At 29.0% G+C, this 14,779-nt stretch overlaps 6 protein-coding genes across 6 annotated transcripts; 4 read left to right on the top strand and 2 right to left on the bottom strand.

Annotated features, from left to right (window-relative positions):
- The first annotated feature begins 258 nt into the window (after positions 1-258).
- Positions 259-3,817, top strand: LOC139098930 (dynein regulatory complex subunit 2-like). Its single transcript, XM_070651313.1, has 8 exons — positions 259-396; positions 570-610; positions 700-911; positions 994-1,217; positions 2,564-2,744; positions 2,798-3,009; positions 3,063-3,251; positions 3,311-3,817. The coding sequence occupies exons 1-8, from the start codon at positions 259-261 to the stop codon at positions 3,710-3,712; spliced, it is 1,599 nt and encodes a 532-aa protein (XP_070507414.1). The 3' UTR covers positions 3,713-3,817.
- Positions 1,470-6,878, bottom strand: LOC139098925 (probable serine/threonine-protein kinase clkA). Its single transcript, XM_070651306.1, has 2 exons — positions 6,838-6,878; positions 1,470-2,341 (listed from the first exon to the last, which is right to left on the bottom strand). Exons 1-2 carry the CDS (start codon positions 6,864-6,866, stop codon positions 1,759-1,761), a joined length of 612 nt encoding a protein of 203 aa, XP_070507407.1. The 5' UTR covers positions 6,867-6,878; the 3' UTR covers positions 1,470-1,758.
- Positions 6,879-6,893: 15 nt separating this feature from the next.
- LOC139098902 (dipeptidase 1-like) lies at positions 6,894-8,711 on the top strand. The gene is made up of 3 exons (XM_070651280.1): positions 6,894-6,973; positions 7,043-7,963; positions 8,204-8,711. The coding sequence occupies exons 1-3, from the start codon at positions 6,961-6,963 to the stop codon at positions 8,614-8,616; spliced, it is 1,347 nt and encodes a 448-aa protein (XP_070507381.1). The 5' UTR covers positions 6,894-6,960; the 3' UTR covers positions 8,617-8,711.
- A 7-nt stretch (positions 8,712-8,718) lies between these two features.
- On the top strand, positions 8,719-10,860 carry LOC139098904 (dipeptidase 1-like). The gene is made up of 3 exons (XM_070651282.1): positions 8,719-8,790; positions 9,415-10,326; positions 10,388-10,860. The coding sequence occupies exons 1-3, from the start codon at positions 8,778-8,780 to the stop codon at positions 10,780-10,782; spliced, it is 1,320 nt and encodes a 439-aa protein (XP_070507383.1). The 5' UTR covers positions 8,719-8,777; the 3' UTR covers positions 10,783-10,860.
- A 61-nt stretch (positions 10,861-10,921) lies between these two features.
- Gem2 (Gemin 2) lies at positions 10,922-12,022 on the top strand. The gene is made up of 2 exons (XM_070651305.1): positions 10,922-11,186; positions 11,243-12,022. The coding sequence occupies exons 1-2, from the start codon at positions 11,004-11,006 to the stop codon at positions 11,792-11,794; spliced, it is 735 nt and encodes a 244-aa protein (XP_070507406.1). The 5' UTR covers positions 10,922-11,003; the 3' UTR covers positions 11,795-12,022.
- Non1 (nucleolar GTP-binding protein 1) lies at positions 11,779-14,060 on the bottom strand. Its single transcript, XM_070651268.1, has 3 exons — positions 13,928-14,060; positions 12,086-13,831; positions 11,779-12,022 (listed from the first exon to the last, which is right to left on the bottom strand). The coding sequence occupies exons 1-3, from the start codon at positions 13,973-13,975 to the stop codon at positions 11,867-11,869; spliced, it is 1,950 nt and encodes a 649-aa protein (XP_070507369.1). The 5' UTR covers positions 13,976-14,060; the 3' UTR covers positions 11,779-11,866.
- Between the last annotated feature and the right edge of the window lie 719 nt (positions 14,061-14,779).

Genomic DNA, 14,779 nt, shown 5'->3' with positions numbered 1-14,779 from the left:
TTAATAAATGTTTTAAAACTTGACAACAGTATCGTAGTAACGTATCACAAAGACGTACTACAACTCGAATACTGTTTTGCAAATCCTTGACAACAGATACAATGATTTTCCTAATACTATGTTTTTAAAAATTTCAATTCTGTTTTATCAATATTCAGTACATTACTTTTGTTGAATTAAATCTGGAAGACTTAATTATTAAAAAAAATATTTTAGTACCTTAAAATAATTAATTGAATTTGTGTATACTGTGACAGCATGGGAAAGAAAGGAAAAGATAAGAATAAGTTAGCACGAATGTCGGAAGAAGAACGAATTCGTTATCTCCAGCATAGAGCTGAATTGGAGGAAGAAGCAAAGAGAAGAAAACAACAGCTCATAAGTACATTTATGAAGGTATTTTTTTTCCTACGCCGCTGTAAAGTTAAATAAGAAGAAATCATTTTCAATAACAACGATCAACCATTTTTCAAGACGATATTGTGCAGACTTTTATTTTTTTTAATATATTTCTCTTCCCTCATTTTATTGCATTTGTTTCTTATATCTGTTTTTTACTGTCTTTTTAGAATAAATTGAAGAAAGAAGATGCCTTTAGTCGTCTCAACGTGTAAGAGTTTTGCTTACAATAAAATTCTTTATACAGCTTTTGGATGAAACATTCTTGATTCTTTCTTTTTTGTATTATTCGCGTAACAGGGCAAAAATCAAAAGTGAATGGCGTGATATATTGCGAAGAATAAAATGCAAACAACTGCATGAGGACCTTAAGGCAATAAAAAAAGAATGCGATGAATCGATTCAACGTAAAAATGCAGTCATACGTCGCTTACTTTCAGATCTTGATGAATCGGAGGAAATCTACTCAACAATGTTACATTCTCATATGAACATTATTGAAAAATTGATTGGTAAAAAATCAAAAAGTGCAATTATCCTAAACTTATTTGAAATTTTCATATGCTTTTTGTTTTATTTTTTCTGGTTATCTAGCTATATCTGATGATCGTTTACAGTTTCTACGAAAAAATTATGAGTCTGAAAAACGAAAAATTCTACAAATGTATGAGAAAGATATGGTAGATTACAAAAACAAGAAATTTCAGCAGCAGAAGGAGCTAGAAAGTGTTTATTATGGCTTAGCTGAACGATCATTGAAACAAATGAAAACAGCAGAGGAAGAATTTCTTCAAAAACAGGATGAACTCAAAAATTCTGTAAGCTATAAAATTATTATTTTTTTATATCGTTTTTACTATTTCAAATTTTAAAGCATGCATAAAATGCTAATTTATTTTGCATGCACTAAGAGTTTGCATTTTTCTAAAGAATCACCATCATTTTGCTACAATGTTGTACGATATACGTTTAAAATATAACAGTTTCAGCATTCCAATCGGCACAATTCATTTTCGCGCGCTCAGCGAGGCATGTGATTAAGTTTTTTGAATATAGACAATTATCACGAAGTAGCTTCGGGTCGAGATTTATCATGCGAAAACATTCCTGTATTGAATCTATATAAAAATTTTTTAGATCTTTATCACGGAGTTGTTTTATCAAAATATTAGTCACATGATTTTTATCTGGAAATCCTTCCTGGTTCACCTAAAGTTATGAAAATTATATCAGAAAAAAATTTAATTTTCGTTTTATAAAATAATGTATAATTTGAGAAACAAAAATTTAATCCCAAAAATTTTAGAAACTTTTACAAAAATATCAATGCATTAACACTCTTCGCATTCTTAAATTTGATCATACCATTTTTAATTCTTGGAAAAAGCATTGAAGAATACATGACCGGTCTCTTTCACCTTTATCATTGGTAGAATTATAATTATTTTTATTTTGACTGTTACTGCTGCTGTTGGTACTATAAAAACTGCTTCGCTGATTACTAAAGTTGTTATTATCGTTATACGTGAATTGATAAGGATTGTACTGGGGTGAATCATGTCTATCATTTCTTCGATTCATTTCATAATAATTTCCACCTGTTTGCGGAGTTTGCGGATAGTCATAGTTATGATTAAGTCGCGATGGATTGTAGTTTTTACTGTAATTATTCATCCTGTCATTATTTCGTCTTGAACTGCTAACATTTTCATCTCTTTTCTTCTCATTCGTATCCAAGTCCTTATTACGCATCTCGTAGTCTTCATCAAAGTTTTCATATTGGTAATAATTCTTCGATTCGTTTTCACCTTCACTATGGTCATCATTTTTAATTGAATCATAATCCACTGTTATCTTTTTCATACACTTTTTAATGACTTTCCTAACATCTTCAATTTGTAGCCCATCAGACGTAACACATCTTAATGCTAAAACTTCTACACTAAAAATATTTATAGATAAAAATGCCAGGAAGATTATAATAAACTTCATTTTATGTTCAATTGAATATTTGCAATGTAAAGAAGACAAAGAAAAGTGAATGCAAAAGCAAACCTTTTCAGTTTTTATATGAATTTTTAACAATAGGATTGATTTATGAAGTTGTTGATGTTTCCGTTTTATATTTTATTTATGACATTTTTTTTACACATATTAATTTTAGATGATGTTAAAGCTAGAAACGATTACAAAAGAACGGGAAATTCATATGGAAAAGTTATGGAAAGAATTTCAAAATGTTTTAAACTCATATCTCAAATATACAGAAGAATATCGTGACGAGTATATCGATTTACGTAATAGAGATGCAGAGGACACTCGTAGTATTCAAGATCACTATAATGGTAACATCTGTTTAAAATTTAAATATACCATAAATATCGATTAATAATTTTAGAGGTGGCTAAGTTAACAGAACGAATCGCTGAACTAAAATCTCAGTTAGCAAATATCAAAGATGAACAAGACTTTAATGTAAATCAACTGATTAAACATCGCAATGATTTAAAATTTAAAATGGAAAAGATGAAAGAAGACATGGAACATGGATTGATAAAAGACAAGGAAAAATTAAAATATCTTGTGTCAACTGGTACACGCGTTTTTAAGGTATGAAAACAATATTGAACTGCTGAATTCTATATTAATTATTTTTCTTAAAGCGTATCAATAATTTCTTAAAACAAGGGAAAACAATAATTCAATTGATTCGGCTTTGTGAAAATATTGAATTGGACCATCAAAAAATGTCTGACATTATTGGCAAAAAAAGGAAATTTTTAAACTATACTGAAGAAGAATTAAAAATTCCACCTTCTCCAAATGAAGATACTACTTTAGGAGTAGACGATGTAAGCGATTTATTAACTTTATTTAATAACTGTTATATTTATGTTGATGTTATTTGTAGAATATTGTTCATTTATACGATAAGTTGGACATTTTTTGGATGCGGTATAATAGAACTCGGATTGATTGTGTGTGTTTAAAAGAAGAGAAATCTATATTGCAAAAAGAAAATAAAGAGTTGACTAAAAAGCTCAAAAGCTATTTAGTTGCTGTTAATATGACATCTGGGCATCCTGTCCATAATACATATAACCACAGATATTCGAATCGACCAAGTAGCGTTAAAATTGAAAGAATTGAGCATATAACAATATCATCAAAGAACGAAATATTGAAAAGAACTAAATTTGAAAAGCGGCCTGTGACTTGTATTGAAGGCAATTTAAGTAACGCAGTACGACAATTGAGGATTTCAACAGCCATTCAAAATACGGATTGCTATGCAATATCAAACAAATTTTAAATATTCAATTTAATTTTAAGATAACTTAATATTATCATTAGATTTAAATAATAATTACAAAAGACTTTTTTATCAACTTTGAGAAATAAAGTAATGATTTTTTAATCCCCCATATAAATTTTATGCTTCGTGAATATTATTTTATTTTAAGTAAAGATCAAAGGTAATAAATCAAAGTGATAGCAAAATGGCGTTGAATTCAACCTCATACTATAAATTCAAAAGTGCATATCTTCTTCTAGACATGCACAATAATTAATCCTTTAACATTTATCCCACGCCACGAACAAAAAATTTAAGATACGGAAAGATAAATGTATACAAATACCTCTTCACTTTTTCTTATTCTATAGTGTACTCTGACTTTATGTTACAGACAATGTCGAGTTAAATAATATAATGTTGAGATCAAATGGAGTTTTAAATGTACATTGAAATGATATTCGATGTGAAGCATTGGAGAAACGGCCCAGAAAAAAGCGAATTTATGTGCTATCAGTTCAAGGACCCAAACACCCATAATTATTGTACATTCAATCCGATATATTGCGCAAAAACCACGTTTAGTATAAAATGGAATCGAGAGATGAAAAAAAAAAATTGAAAGTGAATCATGAACTAAAGCAAAATTGTGTGTTTCCATGAAATCCCAATTAAGTTCGTACCAATATCATTGAAGTATTTATTTCTGTATTTTATTTTTCAGCATTTTTGTAATCAGTGAAGAATATTACAATTGTTTTCAATTTTTATTTTCGAGTAATGCAACGATAGAAATGCTACTAAGAATTATTTATGCCACAATAAAAGCAGAAGGTTTCTTAAATCACGAAGAAACAACAAAATTTCGCTTGAAATTGAAGCTTAGATTTTTGATTTTAATTCATATTACGGCCAAATATTTAATTATATTCATTTGCAATATAGACAGAACACGAGAATTCGCATTATAGTATTTTTATGATTAATTGATGCGAAGGGCTAGAATTAAAGAAGCTAATTGTTTTCCACGAATTTCTTCCATGCAGTTTTTAATATTTTTGAATGTTTTTGCATTCTTTAATGCTTTATTTTTGAAGAAATATATTTTCTTTGAAATTTATCAAGAGTAACATATTGTAATCTTTTTTTTTTTTTTTTGAATTATTACTTTTGATTTTTGATTTACTATTTCAAACAAACAATTTAAAGCTACCTTCAATTTGAAATTTTTTTAAACTCAATAGAAAAACTTTTTCGAATTTTTAAAGTATTTTGTGATTTCACGTCAGTGCCCAAAATATTAAATAAAAATAATCCATGCAAGCAAAATGTTCTATATATATAACATTGATATTCCTTAGGAACATTTATGAAATACCCGAACAGCACAACGTATTCGCTAACGTATCACTACATCGTCGCATAAGATGCGAAGTTGTCCTAACCACGCCGTGATGGTTGATTTTGAATCATTATTAAGGCGATTATATTATAATTAATTTCGATTTTTCATATTTCTTAATAAAATGCCGTTTTTTTTCTATTTCATTTATTAAATTGCTGATTTAGTGAAAATAGGACAGAAATTTCTTTTTTGTTTACTGACTTATCCATAAGATTGAACATAATTATGTGTCAATAGTTTTAAACCATAAAACTAATCAGCTGCCCTTTAAACACAACTCAATTTGCTGTAAAATTGGTTTAAAAACAAGTTTTTTTGGACAAATGATTCATGATTTTTTGAATATCTGAAGCAAATTGTCATGCATATTGATTTATAATAATTTCGTTAGTCTGCTTATATTTTGCGAATATATGTGTGAGCACATTTATGCAATAGAAGACAATACACAAATTTTTAAGCAAAATCTTTTGTGGAATTACAATCTTCAGGCACGTTGAGGTAATATTTTTGAAATCAATATCAATCAATCATTTTATTATAGTTGTTTATTTTGGCTGAATAGCAAAAACTTTTTAGCGCGATCATATATTTGGGCATACGATGTATTATTTATATGAAAAATGCAGAATGCATTTTATCATATGAGAGATTCATGTGCTCTGTTTTGTGGGCAGTACAGCGAATAAATTTTCTCTTTCATGATTTATTGCATTTTGATTCATGCATTTTCTTGAAAGAGTCATTAATATTTTTAATCGAAACTGTCCTATATTAATCAATTTTTTTCTTCGAAGAATTCTTTAAAAAAAATCAACTTCGGTCCTTTTTGAACTTGTTTATAAAATTTTGCACATTTAAGAGTTTATTGAAAATTATAATAATTTTCCAAACCATAAACATTTGATTACAAATAATAACAATAATAAAAGAATTAAATAAGTGTTAAGTGGCATCACCACAGTCTTTTTCATCATCTGATTATAGTAAAATGATTTACTTACTTTTTTTATAAAAGATATGGTAGCAAAATTGTATTTCGTTTCTTTAATTAATTTAGTCCACAAATTACCAATTATTATCATGTTAACTCTTCTCAATGTATTTTACTTTACTTAACTAATTATTTCGTTGAATACTCTCACACATTTAAAGGAGTTTATAATCTGCGTCTTTATTCAAGTGGTTACTTAAAATATAACATTTCAACAATTAATTAATAATCTTCTGATTTAAAAATAATCATTAGTGCCAACAAGAATCTTCAATAAGTGTTTAAAAGTTGTAAAACACTTTATGTCATTTTTACTGATAAAATTCATTAAACTACACTTACACTTCGTTAATATATCTATAGACCTAATTTATCGCTTTGTACAATAAGGTGATAATTACTCTCAATTAGACTCAATCAAAAATTACTGGAACTTTGCATCAATCATCATATTTTACCCGTCGGAACGAAATCTTAAAGATATTTTTTATCGATATTTCTTTTTATCACACGTTCTGACCTTTCCTTTTTTGATATTATGACTCTCAATGATAAAATAAAAAAGGATTATATATGCACTTTTTCATTCCCAAAACTAATTGATATGGATTCTCCTGATAGTCATTTTATTATTTGACTGATTACTTTTAGTTTTTTTCCAAAAATTAGATTTTATCGGAAAATGTTTCGGCAGTTCTTATATTTAGGTAGCTTGGAAATAAAAATTCAATTAAAACAACTAACGCAAAGTTATTTTCTCCACAAAGAAACATTTTTTGGCTGTTTCCATTAGTAGGTAAGTATTTGCCATTTTACGCGAAAAGTTCATAAACTTATTAGTAGCTCAGTAATCAACAATCGAGTACCATGGCTGTAATAAGTAAATCAGACATTTTTTAGCAGTTTTTCGAATCAAATTGATTTTTTTATTTATTTTTTTTTCTCTTAGCGAAAAAGGTTGCAATTATTCTAGGATGTGTAATTTTGATAGTAGCTGTCGCTTTAGCTACAGCTTTACCATTAACTGTATTTAAAAAAGAAGACCAAGTAAATTCAAACATTTTTAAAGGCAGTGATGTCCTTGATGAAGTTCCATTAATTGATGGTCATAATGATCTGCCGTATAATTTGTATAGCGTTGAAAGTAACATTTTGAAAAATTTTAAATTCGATTCGGATTTAAAAATAAATCCAAGGTGGCAAATACCTAGCAGCTTTACAGATTTACCCAGACTGAGAAAAGGAAAATTAAGTGGACAATTTTGGGTGGCTTATGTAGGATGCAGCCGTAATTACAAAGATGCAGTTGAAAGAACGATTGAACAAATCGATGTAATAAAAAGGCTTGTAAAAAGATATCCAAATGATCTTATGTATGTTACTGAAGCTGATCAGATTATGGAAGCTTTTAAAGCAGGAAAAATTGCAAGCATGATTGAAATTGAAGGTGGTCACAGTATAGATTCCAGATTATCAGTTTTAAGAGTATTCTATGAATTAGGAGTTAGGTGTATGACAATCACGCATAATTGCGATACACCATGGGCTGAAAATAATTTGGTTGATAGAAATCCAGATTTACCAAAAAAGAATTTATCTCAATGGGGCAAAAATGTTATAGCAGAAATGAACAGACTTGGAATGATTGCGGATATTTCCCATGTTAGTGAAGGAGTAATGGTTGATGTGATTGAATCATCAAAAGCTCCTGTGATATTTAGCCACTCGTCTGTTTATGCTATCAAAAATCATACTAGAAATGTTAAAGATCATGTTTTGTTGAAGTTAAAACAAAACAACGGTGTCATAATGATAAATTTTTACACTGGATTTATTGGGGACCAAAATTCAACTATTTTTGATGTCGTTAGTAAGTGCTTTGAAAAATTTTACTTTGATACATTGTTGATATCTTTAAATTCAAAGGAAATTGTTATTTAAGCTCAAAAACTGTCAATTTTAAGGTCAGGATCAATTTTTTTTTTTTTTGGTCCGTCTTGATGTTAACTTTTATTATATATAAATTTCCTATGAATTCAAAACGATCATTCTGATTAATACTGATTAATACTTTAGTTAATTAAATATTCCATTGTATTTTTTTATCTAGAACATATTAATTATGTAAAAGATTTAATTGGTGTTGATCATATCGGTATTGGTGCTGATTATGATGGCGTGGAATCTGTTCCCAAAGGATTAGAAGATGTGTCTAAGTATCCTGCATTATTCGATCTCCTTGCAGAGGAAGGTCATGAGTGGAGGCCTTGGACTGCTGATGAATTAAAGAAACTTGCAGGATTAAATTTAATTCGTGTTTTCAAAGAAGTGGAAGCTATTCGCGATTCTCTTAAAAACTCTGAAATTATCGATGATCCAGTTCCATATAATGATGTCGTAGCAGCTAATGAAAATGCTAAGGATTGTAGGACAGATATGGAAAAATATATGCCTAAAACTATTGACGCTCAATCTGAAAAAGTAATTGAAACAGTTGAAGATTTTTATGGCATTGAAAAATAAAAGTTTTATTGTAATAAGTGAAGTGGCAAATTAATCTGACGTTAAACACACAGATAATCTTATCATAACAATTAAAAATAAAACTTAATAGCTGACATTCATTGTTTTTTAATTTGAGCATTTTAGTATACTTTAATCGTTGACTAAGGAACACTTAAGAAATGGATAGAAAAAGTTAAGATCGTTTCAATATTAATTGGTTTAAAATTCTCATTAAATAAATTTTTATAAGTGTATTAGTCCCTTGTCGTGCTTGACAAAAAATAATTCATAATTATAAGTTCTTATATGGGAATGCTGGGCTTTTACATTTCATATCCAACTTTTAAAATTAAAGTACATATTTTACGGATTAAATCCTGTTTTAAATATTTATTTCATCTTCTCTAACTGTTGTTGTATATTTGTAGAAATATATGTAGGAATATATATGGGGAATATATCTTGTACAGTTTTGAGGATTTTTTAACATTACAACTCAGAATGTATCAGGTATACAAGGATATAATAGTATGAAGATGATTTCTTTTGCCATATGTACTCGTGTCCTTGCAAGTGGTTTGGATCCCTCTATAAACTGTTGTTCAAATGGGTATGGTTTAATAGATTATTAATCGTAGTGCTTACTGTTCATAAGATTGGGCTCTTTAAATATTATATAATATACAAAACCATTGTACTTAATGCAATCCAAATATCTAAGAGAAAATTGGACGCACCAACAAACTTCTAACCTAAAATTCACAAATGACAGATAAATATATAATAAATTTAATTTTTTTATTTAATTTCTTCTAGGTTCTAACTGGTTTAAAATGAAGATTTTAATTTTTTTGGGATTTATTTCATATCTTAACGCTTTACCTTTCGCAATTGATCAACAAGGAACCAGTTTAAAACTTTTTAAAGGAAGCAGTATACTTGATGAAGTTCCTTTAATAGATTCGCATAATGATTTACCAAATAATTTATATAAATTGGAAAATAACCAACTGGGAGAATTTAATTTAGATTCAAACCTTAAAGACAATCCTAAATGGCAGCTTCCTAATAGCTTTACAGATTTACCTCGATTAAGGGCAGGCAAACTTGGTGGACAATTATGGGTGGCCTTTGTAAATTGCGATACAAATTTTAAAGATGCCGTTGAACGAACAATTGAACAAATTGACACAATTAAAAGACTTGTCAATAATTATTCAAATGATCTTATGTATGTTACTGAAGCTGATCAGATTATGGAAGCTTTTAAAGCAGGAAAAATTGCAAGCATGATTGAAATTGAAGGTGGTCACAGTATAGACTCCAGATTATCTGCATTAAGACTTTTTTATGAAATTGGAGTCAGATGCATGACAATTACGCATAATTGTAATACGCCATGGGCCGATAATAACTTGGTGGATAGTAATCCAGATTTACCAAAAAGAAATTTGACTCAATGGGGCAAAAAAGTTATAGCAGAAATGAACAGACTTGGAATGATTGCGGATATTTCCCATGTTAGTGAAGGAGTAATGGTTGATGTGATTGAATCATCAAAAGCTCCTGTGATATTTAGCCACTCGTCTGTTTATGCTATCAAAAATCATACAAGAAATGTTAAGGATCATGTTTTGTTGAAATTAAAAGAAAATAATGGTGTCATAATGATAAATTTTTATAGCAGTTTTATTGGGGATGAAAATTCAACTATTTTTGATGTCGTTAGTAAGTTACTAATTTATATACAATATTCTTCAAAATTTTAATGCAACATTTTTTTTATCAGAACATATTAATTATGTGAAGGATTTGATTGGCGTAGATCACGTAGGTATTGGTGCTGATTATGACGGAGTTTCTTTGATGCCGGAAGGATTGGAGGATGTGTCAAAGTATCCTGCTTTATTTGATCTACTTGCAGAAGAAGGCCATGATTGGAAGCCATGGACGGCTGATGAATTAAAGAAACTTGCAGGATTAAATTTTATTCGTGCATTTAAAGAAGTAGAAACTGTTCGTGATTCTCTTAAGGATTCTGAAACTATCGATGACCCAATTCCATATAATGATGTCATAGCAGCTAATGAAAATGCTGGAGAGTGTAGAACTGATTTAGAAAGTTATAAATCTTTAATTTTGAATCAAGCTGCAAAAATCAAAAATGATAGCTTTTCCTGTTAAAATTCATCCACAGCTCTTATATTGTTTGAGCTGTTATGAGCAACTAAATTAAATAAATCATTTTTTTTTTGAAGATTAACAAAATTTTTCATTTTAAATTTTCCCGCAATTTTTTTTTTGTTGGTGAATATAAATATTTTCCCCACAATTTGCTTTTAAACAAAAATAAGTTTGGTAAAATTGAAATTGCTTAGATTTTGACTTGAAAAAGGTTTAATTAAATGTCACAACGCCAGTGTTTACCTGTTGAAGATGATGATAGCGATGTAGATTCCGAGATAAATTTTAATTTAGCTCAGATATCAGCACATAAATACTTAAAAAGTGTAAGATTGGAAAGAGAACAAATTAAAGAAATTGTATCTGCAGAAATTCCAGAAAGTTGTATTATTCAAAATGAACCGGTAATTAAATTAAAAATAATAATATTTTTTGATAATAAATTATGACATCATTTTAGGTACAAATATCTAACAAAAGGCAATTCCAATCCAAAGAATGGCAAGAACATCAAAAAGATTTATTTGAGAATATACGGAGTAAAATTTGTATTATCAGGAATAAGAATATTGAAGATCGTGTGCTGAAAGAACTTCCAATGAATATAGAAGAGGAAATTGAATGTATCAAATATTGTCGAGAAAATGAGCCTTTACTATCTATTATTTTAACAATGGACAGTTACAGGCAAATTGAAAATTTTGTTGAAATGCTTGCGGACTATTTTTTTGAAAATGTTGAGGACCTAAAGTTAAAAAACTTAAATGATGTATGCGATGAACTAGTTTGGATTGGAAAGTGGGCATATGCACTTTTAGCTTGTCTAAGAATTCCTTTAGGCCCTGAAGTACACAACTCGATTCGTATGATAGCAAAAGCTTGTCTAAATATTTTAGACCATTTCAAGACACAAAGCAATTTACCGTATGATTCAAAACAGTTCATACATTTAAATCTATTAGTAACTATAATAGCAAATAATTTTCATCAATATGATTTACTGAGTTTGTAAATATTTCATGGTTTTTATTTCTTGAAATTTCAATTGGATAATAAAAATAATGTTTTTTTCGAAAATGTAAGTTTATCGTCGATCTGTTTTTCCGTTTCCACGCTTTCCACTGAAGAGATGTTTTGGCTTCAAATCTCCAATAAATCTGTCAGCTTCTCCTTTAAGACACATTTTCTTTAATTTTCTAGCGATATCTTGTTTAGCCATAACTTGAGCTTTTTTCTTCACCTGTAATTAAAAGAAATAAATTAGTAAATAATGTATGATTGAAATATTTTCAAGGGAACTTACAATAACATTTGTCAATCCAAGTTCATGTTTTGGTGCTTTTCGTTTCAAAGCTTGACCTGTGGATTTGACAATTGCTGAGGATTCTTTGTCCTTTCTCTTTTCAGCCTTTCCACCAATAGCAGGCGTTACACCACGACGTAAACTCATTTTGCTCTTGTTGAAATTGGAATCTTCTTTTGAACTCATATCAACTCCAAGTTCCTCCATTGTATTCTTCAATTTCTCTACCTTACGATCTCGAACGTGAGATAATTTATGTCGAGGAATCTTAGGTTTATCAGCACGCGGTGCTAGGCGTTTATTATCGCGTAAAGTGAAACGTTTTGTTCTAATCTGTCTGGCCATATCTCGGATTTCTTGCAATGTTTCATCAATATTTAATTTTGGTGGTTCATAAAATCCACTTTCTAATCTTAAACCTTCTTCACGTTCTAATTCTTCCAATTTCTCAAATATATCTGGATCAATGTAATCAGCAATATTATGTCCTTCCAAAAATTCTGGAATTATATCATAACGCTCTTCTTCTGGAATTGTAACATAGTGTTTTTTCAAATCCAAAGTATAGTCATCACCCATTTCTTCTTCTATGTCTTTCTCTAATTTTCGCTTTTGTTTTATGACATTGTCTATTTCACGTTTCTGTAATACGCATTCAGGAATAAATGGTGGGCGTTCCTTTTCATCTCGTTTATCTGGCATTGCAACGTGAAGACGATTTAAAATATTTTCAACTTTTTTCGTCTTGAGCTTGTGATCTACACGGAAACCTAAAAGTCTTTCACATGCTTCAATCTTAACTTGCATTACTCCTTCCTCGTTGACTGTACTCATTTGTATGACTGGAACATTTTCGTCATTAAGAATTCCTGCAAGTACATTTTTTCTTGCATCATCCAGTTCTTCTAGCTTTATTATATCAACCTTATTAATAACAATCATAAGTGGTTTGTTTGCAAAAAGTGGCCTGATTGATTCATAAAGATGAACTTGCTCTTCTAATGTATGACCACACTGTTCAGAAATATCCATTATGTATAGCACACAAGCTCTAAGATGTGCCAATGCTGTAATTGCCTGCATTTCAATAACATTGCGATCTTCTAACGGATGATCTAGAATTCCTGGTGTATCAATAATTTGCCAACGAAGATACTTATAATCAGTATGTCCAACAAACAAACTCTTTGTTGTAAAAGCATAAGGTTGAACTTCTACTTCTGCACGAGTAATTTTATTCATAAAGGAAGATTTACCAACATTAGGAAATCCAGTCAATATAATAGATCGAGTGTATGGATCTATCGTGGGCAATCTAGAAAGATGTTGTCGAACTTGCTCCAAATATGTCAAGTTAGAGGCTTGTCGCTTGGTGATGGTTGCCATTCTTCCGAGAGCGGCTTTTTTTAATTGTTTACAGCGGTACAGGGAATCACCATATTTTAATAGACGAACATATTCTTTTGCAACATTGTCAATTAAATGACGGGCCATGTTTAGTTGACCAAGTGCAAGCTTGTAATGATCTTTATCATACAAAACATTCATCAAATCAGCATAAAACGGATGAACATCATCGAGTTTTGGAAAATCTTGAATAATTTGAGAAAGACGATCGTGAAAATTTTGTTGTGTATATTTCACTTTTCTCATGTAAAATGCTCGAATTCTTGATATTTTGTAGTGCTTATGTACTACTGTTGGAGTTTTTCTCTGTGTTCTTGACAGCATAATATCGATAAACGACTAAAATAAAAAATAAATATAACATTTTTTAGGTTAAAATGAAAACATTGACATTTTATCATAATTAACCATTAATTCACTAATTTAACAACTTACTTTTGCTGGCGGGACCACCATTATTTTCTTAAAATTATACAAACTCATTTTGATGTTTTTAATCCAATTTAATTTTTGATTTAAAAAAAATACGAGCTCACTTTAAAGTGCTCGTTTTAAAAAGAAAGAAAATATCAAAGCTAAAAAACCACTTTTATAAATTCCCTCAAAAATAAAGGCGCATTTCTTGACTTGTGCTGTTATAGGATGATAAAAAAAAGGTAAATATTATTTTTTATTCAATTGCAATTTTCTCCACAATTTGGTATTTTTTGATTAAATTTATAGCAGAATTACAGAAAATTAGCATCACTAATTCACGGTCAATCATTCTGCATCATTTTTAATTTTGGTATTGTTACCTACTAGAACTTTTCAAAGTTCAAAATTTGAACATAATTTTGTAGAGAATTTTTTAAAATTTAACGTAATTTGTAGATATTACAAATTTTCAAATTTAATTAAACTGTTTTGATAAATAATTTTCTTACATTTAAAATAAAATAAATTCTCTCTAACTGCATGCGTCAGCTTGCATATTTTATCTCGTTTTTTCTTTAATTTCTAATTATTAACTATCAGTATGATTAACAAACGAAAAATAATATAAATTGTAATACAACAACAAACATCTAATATGTTATCCTTTTATTTCCTTATTATATTATTCAAAAACCCAAACTGATAAAACGAGAAACTAAGAAAATTTATTTTTTTGTGCTTAAAACTTCGCTAGTCCGAAATCTAAGTAGACACAACTTGAGTAATACGAACCAAACAAAAATATTCTTAATAAAACGCATGATCAACTTATTAATAATATTAAATCTTCTTGTAACATTAATTTCAATG

The sequence above is a fragment of the Chironomus tepperi genome, unplaced genomic scaffold (assembly GCF_022539635.2).
Source record: "Chironomus tepperi strain 1889 unplaced genomic scaffold, CSIRO-AGI_Ctep_v1 contig_454, whole genome shotgun sequence".
Classification (NCBI taxonomy): Eukaryota; Metazoa; Arthropoda; class Insecta; order Diptera; family Chironomidae; genus Chironomus; species Chironomus tepperi.
This window is presented reverse-complemented; position numbering and strand designations above follow the sequence as displayed.

Coding starts and splice junctions, on each gene's coding strand:
- LOC139098930 (XM_070651313.1), top strand. CDS start 259: ATGGGAAAGAAAGGAAAAGATAAGAATAAGTTAGCACGAATGTCGGAA. Junction 1,218..2,563: donor AGGATGAACTCAAAAATTCT/GTAAGCTATAAA, acceptor TATTAATTTTAG/ATGATGTTAAAGCTAGAAAC. Junction 2,745..2,797: donor TATTCAAGATCACTATAATG/GTAACATCTGTT, acceptor TAATAATTTTAG/AGGTGGCTAAGTTAACAGAA.
- LOC139098925 (XM_070651306.1), bottom strand. CDS start 6,866: ATGTTTCTTTGTGGAGAAAATAACTTTGC. Junction 2,342..6,837: donor TGTGGAGAAAATAACTTTGC/GTTAGTTGTTTT, acceptor AAATATTTTTAG/TGTAGAAGTTTTAGCATTAA.
- LOC139098902 (XM_070651280.1), top strand. Junction 7,964..8,203: donor AACTATTTTTGATGTCGTTA/GTAAGTGCTTTG, acceptor TTTTTTATCTAG/AACATATTAATTATGTAAAA.
- LOC139098904 (XM_070651282.1), top strand. Junction 10,327..10,387: donor AACTATTTTTGATGTCGTTA/GTAAGTTACTAA, acceptor TTTTTTTATCAG/AACATATTAATTATGTGAAG.
- Gem2 (XM_070651305.1), top strand. CDS start 11,004: ATGTCACAACGCCAGTGTTTACCTGTTGAAGATGATGATAGCGATGTA. Junction 11,187..11,242: donor GTATTATTCAAAATGAACCG/GTAATTAAATTA, acceptor ACATCATTTTAG/GTACAAATATCTAACAAAAG.
- Non1 (XM_070651268.1), bottom strand. CDS start 13,975: ATGAGTTTGTATAATTTTAAGAAAATAATGGTGGTCCCGCCAGCAAAA. Junction 13,832..13,927: donor TGGTGGTCCCGCCAGCAAAA/GTAAGTTGTTAA, acceptor TTTTTATTTTAG/TCGTTTATCGATATTATGCT. Junction 12,023..12,085: donor TTGGATTGACAAATGTTATT/GTAAGTTCCCTT, acceptor TTTTAATTACAG/GTGAAGAAAAAAGCTCAAGT.